General features: G+C 48.4%; 9 protein-coding genes across 9 annotated transcripts, besides 7 other annotated features; all 9 read right to left on the minus strand.

Annotated features, from left to right (window-relative positions):
- Window positions 1-17,287: part of a sequence feature (sequence corresponds to BAC RPCI93-29H22) that runs on past both edges of the window.
- Tb927.8.4410 (ARP2/3 complex subunit, putative) lies at window positions 132-1,142 on the minus strand (the record flags this gene model as incomplete). The annotated part of the gene is made up of 1 exon (XM_842179.1): window positions 132-1,142. One exon carries the CDS (start codon window positions 1,140-1,142, stop codon window positions 132-134), a length of 1,011 nt encoding a protein of 336 aa, XP_847272.1.
- Window positions 1,279-1,342: a microsatellite.
- Window positions 1,815-1,869: a microsatellite.
- Tb927.8.4420 (hypothetical protein, conserved) lies at window positions 2,126-2,662 on the minus strand (the record flags this gene model as incomplete). Its single annotated transcript, XM_842180.1, has 1 exon — window positions 2,126-2,662. One exon carries the CDS (start codon window positions 2,660-2,662, stop codon window positions 2,126-2,128), a length of 537 nt encoding a protein of 178 aa, XP_847273.1.
- Window positions 2,819-2,911: a sequence feature (A-rich).
- Window positions 3,223-4,248, minus strand: Tb927.8.4430 (nucleoside phosphorylase, putative; the record flags this gene model as incomplete). Its single annotated transcript, XM_842181.1, has 1 exon — window positions 3,223-4,248. The coding sequence occupies one exon, from the start codon at window positions 4,246-4,248 to the stop codon at window positions 3,223-3,225; it is 1,026 nt and encodes a 341-aa protein (XP_847274.1).
- Window positions 4,416-4,455: a microsatellite.
- Window positions 5,359-6,462, minus strand: Tb927.8.4440 (mitochondrial carrier protein, putative; the record flags this gene model as incomplete). The annotated part of the gene is made up of 1 exon (XM_842182.1): window positions 5,359-6,462. One exon carries the CDS (start codon window positions 6,460-6,462, stop codon window positions 5,359-5,361), a length of 1,104 nt encoding a protein of 367 aa, XP_847275.1.
- On the minus strand, window positions 7,301-8,587 carry Tb927.8.4450 (RNA-binding protein, putative; the record flags this gene model as incomplete). Its single annotated transcript, XM_842183.1, has 1 exon — window positions 7,301-8,587. One exon carries the CDS (start codon window positions 8,585-8,587, stop codon window positions 7,301-7,303), a length of 1,287 nt encoding a protein of 428 aa, XP_847276.1.
- Tb927.8.4460 (hypothetical protein, conserved) lies at window positions 8,985-12,014 on the minus strand (the record flags this gene model as incomplete). Its single annotated transcript, XM_842184.1, has 1 exon — window positions 8,985-12,014. One exon carries the CDS (start codon window positions 12,012-12,014, stop codon window positions 8,985-8,987), a length of 3,030 nt encoding a protein of 1,009 aa, XP_847277.1.
- Tb927.8.4470 (chaperone protein DNAJ, putative) lies at window positions 12,446-13,159 on the minus strand (the record flags this gene model as incomplete). The annotated part of the gene is made up of 1 exon (XM_842185.1): window positions 12,446-13,159. The coding sequence occupies one exon, from the start codon at window positions 13,157-13,159 to the stop codon at window positions 12,446-12,448; it is 714 nt and encodes a 237-aa protein (XP_847278.1).
- Tb927.8.4480 (hypothetical protein, conserved) lies at window positions 13,568-14,362 on the minus strand (the record flags this gene model as incomplete). The annotated part of the gene is made up of 1 exon (XM_842186.1): window positions 13,568-14,362. The coding sequence occupies one exon, from the start codon at window positions 14,360-14,362 to the stop codon at window positions 13,568-13,570; it is 795 nt and encodes a 264-aa protein (XP_847279.1).
- Tb927.8.4490 (hypothetical protein) lies at window positions 15,148-16,503 on the minus strand (the record flags this gene model as incomplete). The annotated part of the gene is made up of 1 exon (XM_842187.1): window positions 15,148-16,503. The coding sequence occupies one exon, from the start codon at window positions 16,501-16,503 to the stop codon at window positions 15,148-15,150; it is 1,356 nt and encodes a 451-aa protein (XP_847280.1).
- Window positions 16,612-16,638: a microsatellite.
- Window positions 16,809-16,838: a microsatellite.

Genomic DNA, 17,287 nt, shown 5'->3' on the forward strand with positions numbered 1-17,287 from the left:
CACAAGAAAAAAAAACCATCCACCCTCAACACCTCCCTCTCCCCCATACTCCCCTCGCCCTCGCATTCCGGTAAGAGGCTCGCTTTCATCTACATTTTTCTTCGATAATACCGTCTCAAGTGATGTGCACCTCAGGTTATTGTAATCTTCGTTTCTTCAGCCACCCTAGCCTTAGCTTTATTCAACCACTGAAGGCTCGACTCCACACGTTTCCGCATAATGCCGTGCATGTACGTCCTCCCGGCACGGATATGATAGGCTAGCGTAGTGCGGAAGTTTACTAGGTGCATAACAGTCTCAACGAGACGCGGCGGGGGTTCCATCTGCTGCTTATACAACTGGAAGCTACACCAAAATGTGTTCGGATCGCGCACACGACCCCGAGGACCGGTCACAGCAACGACAGAATCCGGAGGGCCACCTTGTTCAAATATAAATGCAGACGAACCACAAAAGCTACGTTCATGCTTCCTCACCTCCACCATTGCCTGCAGAAAGTGACGTGTCAACACAGCATCGTCCTTAGACGGGACACGCAATGCGATAGCAACAATGAAACTTCCCCTATTATTGTACACCACCATTTCCTCACCATCGTGGTAATGCAGCTGCAGTGGTTGAACTACTTCGGGGTTCGTTAAAAACAACTCAAATTGCCGGGCAAATGCGGGTACGAAGCTCCACGCCCGTAGCTGGGCGGTCGAATGCATTGCCTCCTTCAGCATCTTCGCAGGCACGTTGGAGGGAATGTGCACCGCAACTGTGAAATCTTCACCATCTCCCTTATGTGTGTCACACACAACAAATTTCTGCAACTCCGACGGGAAGAGTGTTGTCAGTACCTCATAAAAGTTCCCATGGGTGTTCAACTCAGCGAATGGAGTGAAGCTCCGAAGCGAAACTGTTACAGAGGCAGTGCCACCAACATTTACTGTCCCGACCTCGCCACTTCCGGTATCTTTTGAATCCACACCACTCGTCTGTGACATCTCTTTCTCTTCCTTGTCCCACTCCACGCGGATGTGATACTCGCAGCCATCGAAGTCTCGCACAACACTTACGGGTATTTTGCTATCGCCCCTCAAGATGCGCTCAACAGCAGCATGAACGGCGGGATGCTCCCTCTCTAACAGCAACAGCATCTATGGAAGGACTATATGCAGGTAAGAAACAAAAAGGAAAAAGAACGCATACATATATTCATTGTGGTGCCGGTATACTACTGGGACCAGGTTCCCGAAAGCAGTAGGGAAGAAGACAACAAGGGTAATGAAATCAATGTATACATATATACATATAGACCAACATATATATATATATATATATATATATATATATATATTACTGTAAGCGCATGTGTTTTCGTGTGGGAACAAAAGTGAAGCGTGCGGTGTCGTAAAAGAGAGGAAACGCGGGATGTCAGCTATACACTGAGGCTTCCACCACGTTCCTCCTACCACTACTTTCGATGATTGTTCCATTCAGTTAATGGTGGGTTAGATGGCCTAATTTCTTAAATTCTGATGCAACCAAGTAGGAAAAGCAACATAACATTGATAATAATGCTGGTGTCACACATGGAAGAAAAACTTCCACAACCAAAATAGAGAACACCGACGTGGGTATTCTCATGTTGCGTCGGTTGAGGACGTGGAAGTCATTCTATGCGAATGTTCAGTCAGCCACACGGTTTAACTTACGCAGAGGTGCTCCATCGTCCCCTCCACCACGGCCAGCAGAGACGAGTCGTGTGGAGGTGGCTGGAAGTAAGAAAAGGGATGGTTATTATGAACCAAGCGACAAGCTCCGCGCCGATGCATATATATATATATTGTTAGTGTGTGCATATGTTTATATATACACATATATTTTATTCTCTTTTGATCCGCCACCAGACTTGTTTTCTTTCAAGTAACATGCGCTCTAAGAAAGAGGGAGGCTGCGAGCGTGAAAGGTACAAATAAATCAATAAAATGAAATCAAAAAAGAAAAAAATGGACATCTACCCCGCCAAATTAAGAAACAATCTCCATGCTACAGAGGACCCGCGCTGCTTCCGCTACTTAGAAGGTCCCTGAGAGGATGAAAGGGGGAAAAAACAAAACAGTACAACGTTGAGAAGCGATCAGCATACAAACTCCTTCTCACCACAGTTGTCGCAATGCAAGAAATAAAAGACTGGCCCCTTAGGGTCTGGAGACAAAGAAGGCGGGGAACAATCTACGCTATGGCGTTGCTTGCGGTTGGACGGATCAGCAAACAAAATGCTGCGCTCCGCTACAATACTCCAGGGTGCCCAGTCACGTTGACTAGGAGTTTGAGAAACAATTTGGCACGTCTCAAGATGATCATCTAAGGCATTATAAAAGTTTCGAATCAGGTCACTGCCATCGATACAAGAGAACGACATGGTTCTATCCTGATCGATAACAGCACCGCAGGGGCATGATGATCGGTTCGTGCAAAGATGTGTTCCCTCTTCTTTACTGTTATTAGTAGGGGACTTAGCTGCGGGTCGCATTAGGTGACCATTCGGGCACCAGGGACATCTTAACAAATTTTGTGTGCCCCTTTGATCCGATGCCGGAAAATTCCCTGAAGCCGGTGGAGTGCTGAGCTCATCTCGTCCCCGTTTTAACCGGTAGCTACCACTTCCTTCCATTCAATCCTTAACCCAACCACTCCCCTGCGCCCTTCAATCAGCGGAGGGAAAATATTCGAAGGAAAGGAGGAGGAAATAAGGGCATTTATACAATAAGCTGGAAAAAGTGTGACGCGAAAGTGGGGTAGCGACACGCATTGATGGTGGAACAGATACAAACAAAAAAAGGAAAGAGAAAGAGAAAGAGGAAAATGGAAAAAACAAAGGGAAGAAAACAAAAATAGGTATACGCAAAAAAAAAAAAAGAAATAGTCACCAGCTGCTGTTTTCCTGTAAAACTGATACGGTGCATACAAAAGTTAATTCATGGTGCGTGCACACCAGCAAGAAGATTGCATGTTAAGTGAAAATTGAGGCAGCGGCAATGATAATGATAACCTCAATTCTTAAAAATGGACATCGTCATTCAACCACCATCATAGAGATATTAAGGTCCATACCCTTTCTCCAGAACGACAGGCGTTTGTGTTATTTTTTTTTCCCCCCTTCACCGTTTTACTAATACGTCTGCCCGTTTTGCTTATTTTGTTTGAATGTTGTAACCCTCCTTTCCCTTTTCACTAAGCGCTGACAAGCGCTTCAAGTATGATTTTGATACACCGCTTCATTGCGGCATCAAGCTGATCACCAAGAAACATTTTCTTTTCCCCAACGCGTTTTGAGACGACGACGCAGGCGGCTCCAGCTTGATAACCCAACATGTCGGAAAGGTAACAAATGGCGCTCGTTTCCATCTCGATATTGGTAACGACCTCCACACCGTTGCTTAGGTTAAACTTCAGGCTTCCAAGTTCCTCCACCATATTTGGTACGGTAAGATGCTTCATGAACCGCCCAACTCGGCGCCCCTGGCAACCGTAGAAACCGCTTGCGGTGGCTGTCGTCCCAATTACGTATTGTTGCTTATCAGCTTCTGATCCAGTGGCAGCGTTGTGGGCATCGCAGGCAGCACAAATGCTCTTGGTGATATTGGGATGCGCCATTGATGTGTAAATATCAATTGCACGAAGCCCCGTTTGCTCACGAACAATACGGCGAATCTCTTGTTGGTCCTTTGATGTCTCACGAGTCCCAGCCGAGTAGTAGAGGGAAGTGTTGTCCATACCAATGGCGTGCCGCGTGACAGCAAGTGCCAGAGGGGGAACCGACTCAGCAGGTGAGCCACAAGTTCCGAGGCGGATGATCTTCATGGTGGAGGGGTCAAAGAAGGGACCAGCGCTTGGTGCATCTGCATCACCTTTGCGATGGCGCCACTGGCCACGCTCCATGTCATACTCCTTCAATGCGTGAATTTCATTCAGGACAATTTCGATGTTGTCCACACCCATACCGGTGCTTATAACGGTAACTGGAGTTCCCTTGTAAGTTCCAGTGGCAAAACGAATTTCACGGTGATCACGGGAGGCGCGGATGCTGTCCTTGTCGAAGTAACCGGAAATGACGTCTACCCGCCCTGGATCACCAACAAAAATGATGCGGTCAGCCAACTCATCGCTTTTGCACTTCAAGTGAAGTGTCGTCCCATCCTTACCGATAGGTAAGTCGGTTTCCGACCCCTTCGTGCTTCCATTAGCGGATGCAGCCATTACTCACAATGTTATTGCCCTTGTTATATATTTGTAGTGTATTGCTTAGTTTTTTAAATCTTTTATGAACTTCCTTTATCCCCACAGCGAGAAAATGTGGCAATAGTTGCAAGAAACAAAAACAAAAGGTTCCTGTGGCAGCGCAAAGAAGCAAATTCAAATCGATCATATGCATATATATATATATATATATATATATGTATATATTCATATCACAAAACCAAAATACACACACACAAAAAAAAAGGGAGCTACATCATGAGTTAACGATGTGATCTTCCGGTCCCTGCGGGAAAGGCAATAACCTCGTAGCTCACCTACAGTGCAGCACGTGTTTAGGTGCACCTTACACGTCCAAAACGAGCGGAAACAACGACTGAGTGAAAACGAGGAGAATACGAAGGTAATACCGCAGTCCAGCACAATAAAATAAAACGGTAGTGCTTTCACCATTGTAATCGTAACTGCATTGTTCACGCACAGCTCCTCTAAAAATACCCCCATACGTTATGATGCGTCGTTCTGTGCAAATGCCTGATGGGGACACGCGGGAGAAACGATCGAACAAATAACCGTTGCATTCGCCGTTTCCTCTCCACACAATCCCCTGTTGCGGGTATCTTTTCCTCCTCTCAGGGAGGATGAGAAGTAAGAGTGAGTAAAAGCTTAACAACAAAAAGTGGCATAACTCACGTGTATGATACTTCCCGTCTGCGACAATAAAGCGTTAAGGAAAGGGGAAAAATGGGAGAGGGAGCGGGTTAAGACACTATAAAGTAAAACCTTGGATTTCAACAAACGAGAATAACGGTATTAAAGTGAAGTTCCGAAACCCTTACAAAAATGAGGGTAACGCGCAACACCAGCAATAAGTTAGATTAAACAAAGCCATAACACCCTCGAATCGACCTGCACCCTCCCCCCATCCCTTCTTCCCGCCTTGTACCACAGCAGCAATACAGCCGTTGCCCAAAGTGAAGGAAGTTCATTTAAGAAGATTTAAAAAACAAACAAGAAAACGACGGCCAAGACAGCCGATTTTAATGTACAATAGAGGTTTCCAGGCGTGCAGGGTAGGGGGATCGCGGGAATGTGACCCCGGGTGTTGTTTCAACCACTTTGGTGTGCCCTGTCTGCCCAAAGTTTTGCATATTCGTATGATGTAGAAGCCAACACGCCGTCAATAAGACACGTCCCAATGTTTAGGGCGAGGCCACCATAAAACCCCAAAATACCACGGGTACGATACACCTCACACGTGACTCCCCAAAGGCGTGCCTTAGGGGCCACTTGCAGGTTCGCACGCACAACTAAATACGGATTGAAAATGACTGCAGTTACCGCGCTTGTAATTACAGACGCCACAGTATTTAATGCAACGTTGTCATCCCTCGCGAGCAACCAGCGCTTCCAGGACAACCATGAGGAAGAAACGAAGACGGGCTCCGTCACTGGGTCCTCTCTCCCATCCAACAAGAAGCCGTCTGCAGCGGCATACAGGTAGCCCTTACTGACACCGTACATCGCCCACCATACGGCCGTCCACTGGCAACCAATAACAAGTGTTGTGCCGTAGCCTGCATAAATTGTCCTCAGCCCTCCCTCGCGGTACATGGAGGCAAATGTATGAATCATACAACCGGACTTGACGGCCCTGCCTCTTTGAACACCCTCACAATTAGCTGTCATCTGTCGAAGTGCCACAATACTCAGTGGAAGGTGCACAAGCCTGCACAGAGCGTCAGCGATATAGCCAGACACGGCGTCACGAGTTGGTTTGTTCGCTAGTGGTATATTCTCCCGGCTGTACTCAAACAACCACAGGTAGATTGCCTCGCTTAGGGCACATCCAAGTGCGAGGGCTGCCATCCCTTGCGTTAAACCAAGTAACCCACCTTCCGTATTGTACACGAGTCGGATGATTTGCCGGGTCGTCATTTTATTTGCAACAGAGCTCGTTTGCTTGCGCGCGAGGGCAAGGTTGAGCGGTTGCTGCGCCGCTGTGCGCAACCAACATAGGATGACGGCATATGTTACAAACCACATGCTATCCAAATCCGAGTAGCTACGGTTTAAACTGTTCGTGTGTTCGTGCGGACCCAACTCCGCTGTGGCCGTCCCACCATCGAATTCAGTCGGCGCGTCTCCTGCTGTGTGTTTCTCAATGTTACTTTGGTTCTCCTCAGGCTTTTGAGCCCACGGTACATCCGACATCGGTATTATTGGCTTGCAATAACGCTGCTATTAAACAATAATTGGAAGCAGTTACAGTGGAAATGCACCCAGATCCCCGAAACAGTAATGATGGTAATAGGAGGGATAATTATCGATGAACTCTGAAAAGCACAAGTGGGTCGAGGTCGTCGGGGTACACCGGCTGAGCTGTGATTCCTACCAACAGCTTTCCCCGGGAGGGGGGGGGGAGTTGAGTACCTTTAACGCTAAATTTGCTTAGCCCTTGCTCCCTCTATTGCTACCTCTGTTAAAACCTTATCCCGGCAAGATTGGGTGAAGATAGAGGAACAAAATAAGGAAAAGACAAAAAGGAAAAAAAAATGAGCAAATAACAACGATACCAACTGTGACCTCGCATCGGGAATGACAAATGCTAGGTAGAAACGTTAAAAGGGAATAGAAGTAGCAGCTGATGGTACGGTTTCAGCGAAGAAAAGAAAAGAGATGTGTGTGTCGCAAGGAAGTAACACACCGGTGTGCATAAAGGTATAGACTACCACACCTTCACGCTCAGCACTCGATTTCACCAGTTGCTCTTTATTTTTCTTGTGTGTGCTTCTTCACACCGAGTAATTGACGAGCGTCAAAACAACAGCCATGAGCACTCCTTCTCCTTAGGAGAAACTCCCTACGGCTTCCTGCATACGTTATTATATTTTCGTTTAATCGCGTTTATACTTAGCACGATGGTAGAAGGCACGGCCACACCAGACTGAGGTGCGAGAGGTGTAACACGAACACACACACACACACACTTCTCCACGCATTGACACGTTTGCATCTTTTTTTTTCCTTTCTGATTACCTTTAACGATTAATTACGACGGGTCGCGCTTAACTCGGGGCTTGGTCGCCTTCACCGATGAAGATTTGGTGAGATGTTGCGGTTTTACCGTCTTTTTGTCCTCCTGAGGTTGCTTTCGCTGTTTGGGATGTGTCCCTTTTTTATTCACTGGACTATTCTTCCCCGACACGTTTGAGGCTGGAACTGTGGCTACTGAAGAGGAAGACACGACCGTTGACCGCACCCCACCACCTTTATTTTTCTTTCGTCCTCCTGCCACACCATTTGCATTGCTGCTTCCATTCTGCTTCTTGCCACTAACCCTACTGCTGTCGTTACTGCCGACCCCTCTTTTGCTTGCTATTTCCTGGCACTTCTCCTTTGGCCCGCGTGCCAAGGCACTTGGTGGCACCCTTTCCAACTGTTTGCAAAAGTCATGGCATGCGTAGTCTATACCCAGGGCTTTCAGTTGAGCATTGTTTTTCTTCTCAGTTTTCGAGTACTTTATAAGGGCGGCTATGGGATTCTTGTAACGAACGTCATGTTGTTGTAGCGATATGCCCTTTGTTTTATAGGCGTATGCCAACTGGCGGCGCTGCTTCACTTTTTCCTTCGGTGGCATAGGACGGTGGAGGACTGCCACACGGGCCTGTACGCAGAAGCCACCAAGTGCCATGCCATGACATTCTTCAACCACGATAGGAAGCACCGACTCATCATCAAACTGCACGTAGGCGATTCCTTTCGACTGATGTGTACGACGACTGCGAACACAGAAGCAGTTGAGCACTTTCGCACCAAATTGAGAAAAAAACTTGAACAATTCCGTCTCTTGAAACTCCGGGGGAAGGAAACGGAGGCGGAGTACAGAATAGGAGAGCCGCGTCCCCTCTCGCTTTGCCTTCTCGAAGGGATTCTCCTTCTTATCGCTTTCCTCCTGGTCATCGTCACTGGAATCACCACCAAAGTCGTCACTCCCTATAGATTCGTCGTCGCTGCCACTGCTCTCAAGGTCATCCACGTCGCTTTGGTTTTCAGTTTCATCATCCAATTCCTGAGGGACGGAGTCCTCGTTTTCATCACGCAACCGCTTCTTGGATTTTATTATACCACTGGACTCCATGCGTCTTGCCGCAGCGGCGGCTGCTTTGCGAGCAGTCGAGTTGTCGTCATGGTTATCATCCTCGAAAGTGACGCGAGGCCGCTGTGCTTTCTTCTCCACACCGACAGTTCGGGTTTCAACTCTCGACTTGGAAATCTCACCTGCACGCTTGACAACGGCTTTGCTCTTTGGGGGCACCTTCTTCGCCTTGATCCCCATGATTTAGGCACACACAGAAACACACAAAGCAAATACGCTAGTAATTGAGTCCTTATCTCACTCCCTCTTCCTCCGGTGGTGCAACCAAAACTACAGATACCGTGCGCAGTGGGGGAAAGAAGGTGCACAGTCAGTCATAAAAAAGAAACAAGCAAAAACAAGGTAGGGAGCAGAACAACGTAGACGTAAAATACTCGAGGGGAAACCCCAAACAACATGGTGAGAAACAAGTGACTGCCGTGGTCAGTTGTGTTGCTTGTCCGTCATTGGCGTAGTGGTTGGCAAGTTCATTTACATCTAATGAATCCACATAAACACACACGCTCACGACTTCAGTATACAAAGCGCCTCTATATTCTAAAGTATACTGCCAAATTATGTACATCCACACTACCAATCACGTCCTTTCCTTCACACTACTGCCGAGGAGAGGTGCCGCAGGCGTATCAACTCCATAACGATCTTTTCCCAAGGTCCCGTTGCGGCACAACCCGTTGTACCAAGCCATTGCATCTAACAATGTTGAGCCCTGATTTCTCCCCTGCACCTGGGTTCCTGTGCCAATCCTTGATCCCACCGACCCTAAACCATCTCTGCACACTTCCTTGTGCCAAGCAGCTACCAGCTGCTGCGCCATTCCTCCCAAACGTGCGATGTTATTCGTGCTTTCATCGGTTACAGCGAGCTTCCTCGAGAAAATTGTCTCAGAAAAGTTAGTCAGTGCCAAAATATCAGAATACATGGCTTGGAAAACAGCCACCCACCGCCGTGAGGATATGTTTTCTGGAAGGTTCGCGGATCGTTCAGGAAAAGAATTACCTGAGCGACAAGACACATTGATCTTGTAGAGCCAAGTTACACGCTGTGCCATATTCTCGTTGATGGTAGTTTCGTACGCAACTGATTGCTTCTTCCCACCGCTCATCCGGAAGGAACCATTCTTGACAGTACCCGGAGAAGCACCGGAAGGCGTGGGGGCAGCCCCACCGTTTTGTCGTCGCACGTCACGAGTTAACCGAATCCTCCCCGGGCTTCCCTCCGTTCCACTTAGTTCGTCTTGGGGAAAGAGCAGAAGGACAGCCTCTGACAACGCAAGTGGGTAGCAGTCGCACAGGCGACCGGTCGCTAACAGGGAACCAATTAACGGGCTTTGGACAAGGGAGGGGCCCGATTGAGGGATTTGAACCCACTTGGTCGTCGCGGATGCAACTGCTGGAGGTAACACTGGTGAAAAGAACGACTCGACAGCCTTCTCAGGCGCGTCTTTGAGAGCCCTGAGCACATCCACTGCAACTTCCTGCGGCTGCAAGAGTGCCTGACTCTCATTCTGGTGAGGAATGTCGTTAAGACACAGGGATAGTTGCTCCGCGATGTACAGCCGGAGATTCGCCGACCCCGGACGGCGGAGTACTTGACGAATGTTTCTCATGATAACCGCCAGCTGATACACAACATGATCGGGTAAGTTCCTGTGCTCTCCATCAAAAAATGAATCGGCTTGCACCAGGGAGGCAGGGGACACTGTAACCGTACCGGAAGGACTAATGCAGTTACTCCATGTTTTGTCACATGTCCAACCACAAAGACGTTGCAAGGCACGCCGTAACCATCCGACACAAACGCAGGTGAACAACGGGGTGGTTGGTATTGAGCAACAACTACTCAAAAGCGGGAGAATTGTGTCAATCAAAAGTTCTCTGGAGCAACCACGGCTGACAAGTACCTCTGCGAGACGCGCGCCCGCCAGCCGCACAACAGTTGACTCATGCGAGAGGGCACCGATGACGTGATACCCCGCGATAGTGAAGATGGTTTCGGAAAGTGAATCCTCCAATCCCAACTCTGCGCTACTACGGGCGGAGTCCAAAACCGAAGACATCCTCTGGGTTTTGTTAGCGGAGCCGCCGCCAGCCCTCGCATCTCGTGTCACGCGTGTGACAACGGCAGCCAAAAACAGTAAAAAACTCGTCCTGGCACTCGCACCACCCTGTTGCGTTACAACATTGTACACATGCGATACGATGTCAGGGAGTAGTTTTAATGCTATAGCTCGGTCGGCAGGCAACGCAGAGCAAAGGAGCGCAGCATGATTGTCGGCACCAATGTGGTCTAGTCGTCGCATCGCTTCCTTTGCATTATGAAGGATGTCGTCACGGTACAACGAAACAGCAAGAAATGCATCCACGTCGGATATGTTTGACATCACCGAAGCGAGAAACATGTAGCGCTGTGACGCATGCTGACCACTCGCTGATGCAGCCGAAGAGGTTAATTTTAAAAGATCACTCGTGTTTCGTCCTCGCGGCGAACCTGGCACCGACTGACAGCGCTGTGCCCTCTTCGGCGGTTCTCTAAGGAAAAGGGCAGCAACTTCAGAAAGGTTACTGCCATCACGTAAGATTATCGCTGCTACATCACCAACACGCGAAAGTAGGGAGCTCCATACACGGCACTGTAATAAGGTGCCGACAGCCGTTTCATCACTTAGAAAACAGGAAGTATAAGCAGCCTCGTCACGAATTTTAATACCGGGTGAGCGCTTGGACAATTGAGACGGCGGAGGTTTCAGACCGGCCCCTTGACTGCGCACGATACCCTCAATAAAATTGAGGGCGGACATTTCTTCCGTATAGGTTGGCCCTAGGTCTCCCAAATCTGGATCCACATCCCTTGTGCTTCTTGAAGACCGCCTCCCTGCTTTGCCCCCAGTAGCGCAGACAACTGTTGGTTGAACTTCTGAACGACGCATGGAAATACTAAACGCTACAGGAGGTCTCTCAGTACCTTCAGCACCACCACCACCACTGGAACCCACATCTTCGTCAGCAGGGTCTTGTGCCATGGAGTGAAGAACACGACTGGAGGCATCATCCACAGCAGGAGGCGGTACCTCGTTCTCCATCGGCTGTATTGGAACAAACCCGCGTTGCATTATGCCACGAACTCGATTTGACTGAACTTTCCGCTCCTCCACATGGTCAGCAGTGGCCTCAATATCCACCTTCTTTGCCACGGACGTGTGTACAACTGTTGGTGGGGTAATTTCCACTGCAGGAAGCGGTGCGGCTTCGAGGACCTCACGCCCTGTCAACAGTGTATACAACTGCCGCAACAGAGATTCAGCATAACCCTCGCGGCATGCTATTAGTCCCTCTATCATACGGTCGCTTAGTGGACAGTTGTTCTGTTGAAAATGCTTCTTTAGTTGCTCCCAGTTGTTGCGCTTGTTCACCACGCTTAACTTATCCTCGTAGGAGTGCATGGAAATGTTTTTCCAATAACGGGAACAAATGGTCGCTACAAGAAATCCGTTGGACAGGTCACGCCTCGGGAACCGCAAAAAACGTGGAAGCTGCAGACACCTCAACCAAGCGAGGACTTCCCGGGGTAGTCCCTCATGTTTGAACTGACAATGAGTTTCTAGCATCAGAATTTCTTATATGATCTCAGATATACTTATACGTAAACAGGTGAACTGATAAAATTACGAAGGCCGCACTAGTGGCCGATGTAACACTTCGGCGGCCCCGTTGCTTTTAGTGCAGTCCCTCTCCAATCCAATGTGCGTAGGCCGTCCCGCCGGCAATGATATTTATTCTTCGCTCAAACCAATTTGCTAATATTTCGTTGAAAAAATGTTCCCAAAAAAGATTTTAACGCAGGATGAAAGTAGAGAAGGTGATATGCACAGCAGCGACAGCTCAGTAAGCAAACGACACCCAACACTCAATTTTTTTTTTAAATCAGTCGTCACAAGCAGCGCACAAATTTCTCAAGTGGACGAAGAATGGCGTAAAAACGAGTATGTGCCTCGTCGCGCTTTTACTCCTTCTCTTCATATCACCTCTGGGGCTCATCTCATCGGCCCATCACAACGTAGCGCAGCCCCGCAAGCCACCGCCACCACGCAGAAACTAAACGAAGTCGATAATAAGCACACACTAAAATGAAAAGGGGTTTCCTCTTGACCACCCACGGGGAATCGCGCCGCTGCTGAAGGTGCAACTGCTCAAAATACCCCGATCCAAAGCCGTGTGAGCCCTCCGATGATCTTAACGCCGCTGCGATGCGCTCCGCCTGGGCTCCCCGCCGTTTCTCCAGGGCTCGAGCTAACGCCACGTACTCAAACAGAGAAGTCGACCCCTCACGCAGTTGCTGCTCATCTTTTTCTTGCTTCCGTTTTTGTGTTGTTGTCTTACCGCGTTGCCACGGCAGATCCCAATTTGCCATGCTGAGTGGAGTGCCAGGTACAACAAACGAAGCAGCTACCGCCTCCATTTCCTCCCTGCCACCGCCTCCAGTTGAAGGGGTGTCACTTCGGTCAACATTATTGCCCTTCATTGCCTCCTTTTGTTTTCCAGCAAGGCATTGGAGGGTTTTGTATGCGGCGGTTATGTTCGCCATTACCTCTGCAGATGACTCCGGACCATTGTTATCCGGATGGTGTTTCTTCACGAGTTCCACGTAACGCCTTCTAAGCACCCGCCGTTCAATTGGTGGAGCGGCGAAACCCATAAGTCTACATGCTTGGCCTACGCTAACACTCCGTAAAAACGTAGAGTAAGTGAACATATCCACGTTTGTTTTATTGTCCGCACACCTTCTCAACTCTGTGGGATCTCCGTTTTTCCACCAAGAGTCAGAGAAAAGGGGTGTGGTACAACAGCAGCACGGGGTGAGAACATGCAACACAAAGAAGAACGCAGGGACGAAAAAAGTATTAATGTTTTGGCTCCGACGAGAACATAAACGAATAGGAAATCTCAACAAGTGACCACACAACGTACTTCCATAGTTTTCTATGAATAAAATCAACGGCCATTCTTTTTTTTTCGTTCGCACCAAAGTAGAAGAGACCGCGGCTCGTGCACCCGAAACGTTGTGTGCAAGAAGCAAAGACATACAAACGCAGACCCAGCGAAGGCATCTGTGGCTGCACCCACAAAACTAGGGAGGCCCTCGAGCTTTCCTACCAATATATTACACCACAGTAAAGAGCACATCCACACTGAGAAGTTGATACATTTGTAAAACAACGTGGTCCACACGATTAATCCATGCCTCTTCGCCAGCCTTTCCACTTTCCCCAGCCGCTGACTTTGTATCTATTTCCAGAAGTAGCTCCATAAAACGTTGAAGTAAGTACCCTGCACGAACTGGCTCACCACAAAGAATATGAATGAGACCGATCCTCCGGTCCCGCTTTTCCGGAAGCCCACCGTATCTTCCTACCCCCAGCTGCCCCTTCTTGGCACTGCGCAGGCATGGACCCAAATAATAGTCCAGCAGGTAATCAAAACTGGCCACATCTGCAGTGGCTATAAAATCAAAGTAAGGCCCCTCCGACATTGCGAGAGATACCTCCGATTCAGCGAAACTGCGGCTAAAACTTTCATAAGGTATGATACGATCCTTTAGGGAAGAAAGAACTTCACCCCACGAGCTTTCGTCGCTAATGCCATTGTGTGAAAGCCCCTCCCCACGTAGAAGAGCTTCCCCAGCTAGCAGAAGTTGATCATCAGTTCCAGCATCACTTGTTCCAACATAAGTCGGTCGTGTGCCGCCTGCTGACGATCCCCCAAGAGATGAGGCAAGTCGATTGGGGTTTGCCGCATCGCGGTTCTTTTTAACATCAGTGCTGCTGGCACTTACCAAAAGATAGTTCCGTAACTGCCCACACCGTAGGGCCAGATGAGCGAATATCATGGAGGCGGTAACAGTGCTGCTGCGATCACCGCCGTCCACAATGTGAAGGTGATAACGGCTCGCCGTCATTTATTTAAGAGTAAATAAGTAGATGTAGGCAATGTATTTATACACGTTCCGGTTACTCCGTGTCTGCTTTTAGCTTTATTTGTTTCCTTTAGCAGTTCGTTCCCCCGAACGGTATTGGCTCGTTCCTTTAAATGTCACCGATTAACTGGCACTCGCGGAGAGTTTTTTACTGCCGGATGTGAACCTTGCTCTTGAACGCCTAAAGTTCCCTTTATTTCTCTCACTGTTTTTTTTTGAAGAGAAAAATGTGGAGCACAAAGAATTTAACAACAAAAATACATAAAACGGCAACATCGTGCAACAACATGAAGTAGAGAGTTACGAAGCCGCAAACGGAAAAATAGAATCAGATGACATAAAGCATAAAAACAAAAGTGGTGCAAATACTCCTACTATCGGGTGGACCGTACACTCGTTCTAATAGAATACAAATAAAAAAATAGCATGTTATCGATGCTCCTCTCTTTTATTAGGTTATCTCTATTTTTTTTTGTTTTCCACATTAATACAACCACTAAGCAACGGTATTGCCGACCGCTCTGCGTGCGTACGCGCAACTATGTAACAAAACATTCCATGAAGTAATGAGGGTGGGGAAAATAAACTTCACTAGACTTATATACACATAGAAATAACAAATAAACTGGAACTGACTGTGCAAACCACATGTAGATCAACCCTGTCATAATCACTTGGACGGAGCAGCAGGTGCAGAGTTGTGTCCACCTCCACCGCAAAGTCACGCACGAGAAAACACGCAACCACCACCTCGCAATGCAGAAGCTTTACTTTGGGGCGTCGCGACGGGATGGAAGTAAAACGGTAAGCGGCGCGGTTTTTTGACTTCCTTTTCGGTTACTGTCCTCACCAGCTCCGGTTTGGGCGCGATTTGTTGGAGGAGAGGTCCATTGGGAGTAGTGAACAACTGCAGGGGCCTCCACAAACCATAACCTTTGACGATACGGCGATTGTCCTCCGGTGTCAACAAGACGGAGGCGAGGGTTTGGGGGGGCTTCTTGTACTCCCATCGCTTCTCGTGCCGCACAAGCAATTCCCGAAGTTTTGGGGCGCCACGTGCACTTTTTACTATCCATATTTTGTTTCTTCGGGGAGGAACAGAAGGTCGTATCCGGAAAGGTTACACTAGCTTCAGAATCCTGCAGCCGCCCAACTTCACATCGTAACGGTGACTTTTTACACACGTTCAACTCTTTACCGGTGGCCGCCAGTTGAAACGGCACCTCCTTTTCACTACGGTAATTTGCATGGTATCGCGTCTCCTGAGTTTTGACATCCGCATGACATCCAGGTGTTACTTTGCCCTCATCAAGCGGAAATTTTTCGTTTGCTTGTTTCAGCGGCCGCTGCGAGCCGTTTAGCCTCAGCCGCCCCTCGCGCCGTTCACGTACTAAAGAACAGAGAGCTGCGCTCCTCTCCCTTAGAGCCACAACCAACGCATGATACTCTTTATACCCAATACGACTCTCTCCCGACGGTGTTTCCATAGACTCAAACTGTTTTTGGTTATTTTCCGTGAGTAACATTAGAGCGGAGGAAATTCCAGAAACCGCATCGACAAATGCCTCAACTGCGACTGCGGTTACATCCTCCCGCTCAGACCTTCGCAGCGGTTCAGAAATGACACAATTCAACCCATCGGCAGCCGTCGTCGCTCCCAACCCGGGGTTTGAGACGGCTGCGTGACCGGTGGGGCACACGGCTTCAAAACCGCAGCAGCAACCGACACCGATTTCGGTATTTGGGGAAGGGCTGGAGTTGGCGGAAGAGAAGTGGCGGCTTTTCTTATCTGGCACGAGATGTTGAATACTTTGGAGTGGTGCAGAACACGTCTCGGCCGTTTCCTCCAGAAATGACTGCTGACGCTGCTCGCCAGCTTGTTGTTCTGAGTTCAAATCCTCTGAAGCGCCCACAGCACCAAACCCGGAGCCGCAGCGACTCCCCCCGAGTTCTTCATGCGTTGCGGCATTACGGTGCCACCCTCTCCATGACCGGAGTGGGCTCGGCGCGAAGCCCGCAACATTATCTTGCATTCGTCTTTTCTGCTCAAAAGGAACGAGGCGCGGAAAACGATGAGGAAAGTAAATGTTGGAATTGAGAAACGCTTCACGCAGCAGAGACATTTGATGTCCATCAATAAACAATCAAGCGAGTAGCGACTCAAATAAACGGTAATAAGAAAACAAAGAAAAAAATTAAAGCTGTATATGTGCGAAGGTACCGGTACAGCAACACACATACACACACACACACACACAAATGACGAAAAGAGGGGTGAGGGAATAAGTTTTAAAAACAACAACAACAACACCAAACAAACAAACGGAGACATATAATAAATAATAACAATAACAGCGGAAGCAAAGAAAGGTAATATGCGGCATAGCCTCTGTTTCCCCTCGGACCCCTGTTACCTTGTAGACATCACCACACACACACACACACATGCAACACACACGTCTCCCTCCCGTTTGCTTTCACACAAGCATGCACATACATCAGCAAATACACGTGTGCAGGTTGAGCGAAAAGTGTTAACATAAAGCATTGTGCCAATACCAAACGAGGGAATGGAGTTAACACAGCAATGACACGACTGGCAACATAAACTGCCGCTACCGCTACGTTACAGAGCGAATCCCGCTGTGCACAGCCTTCCTCTGAGCAAAGCAAGCTTCAAGTGAGATAATATTAACTGCAATAATAACCCAACACACAAACATTAGCCATACATGTGAAACGAAAGATAAAAGGTTTGCTCCCACACTGTCATCAAAGTCGAGTCGAAGGCTACTGATGTGCGCCCTTAATAACGGTTGCCATCTATTATTATTATTTTTTTTCTTGTCTCTCTCTCCCATCCCTCCAGTGCCATCTTAACACACATGCACACAACTATTTTCTCGC

Source organism: Trypanosoma brucei, chromosome 8 (genome assembly GCF_000002445.2).
Source record: "Trypanosoma brucei brucei TREU927 chromosome 8, complete sequence".
In the NCBI taxonomy this organism is placed as follows: Eukaryota; Euglenozoa; class Kinetoplastea; order Trypanosomatida; family Trypanosomatidae; genus Trypanosoma; species Trypanosoma brucei.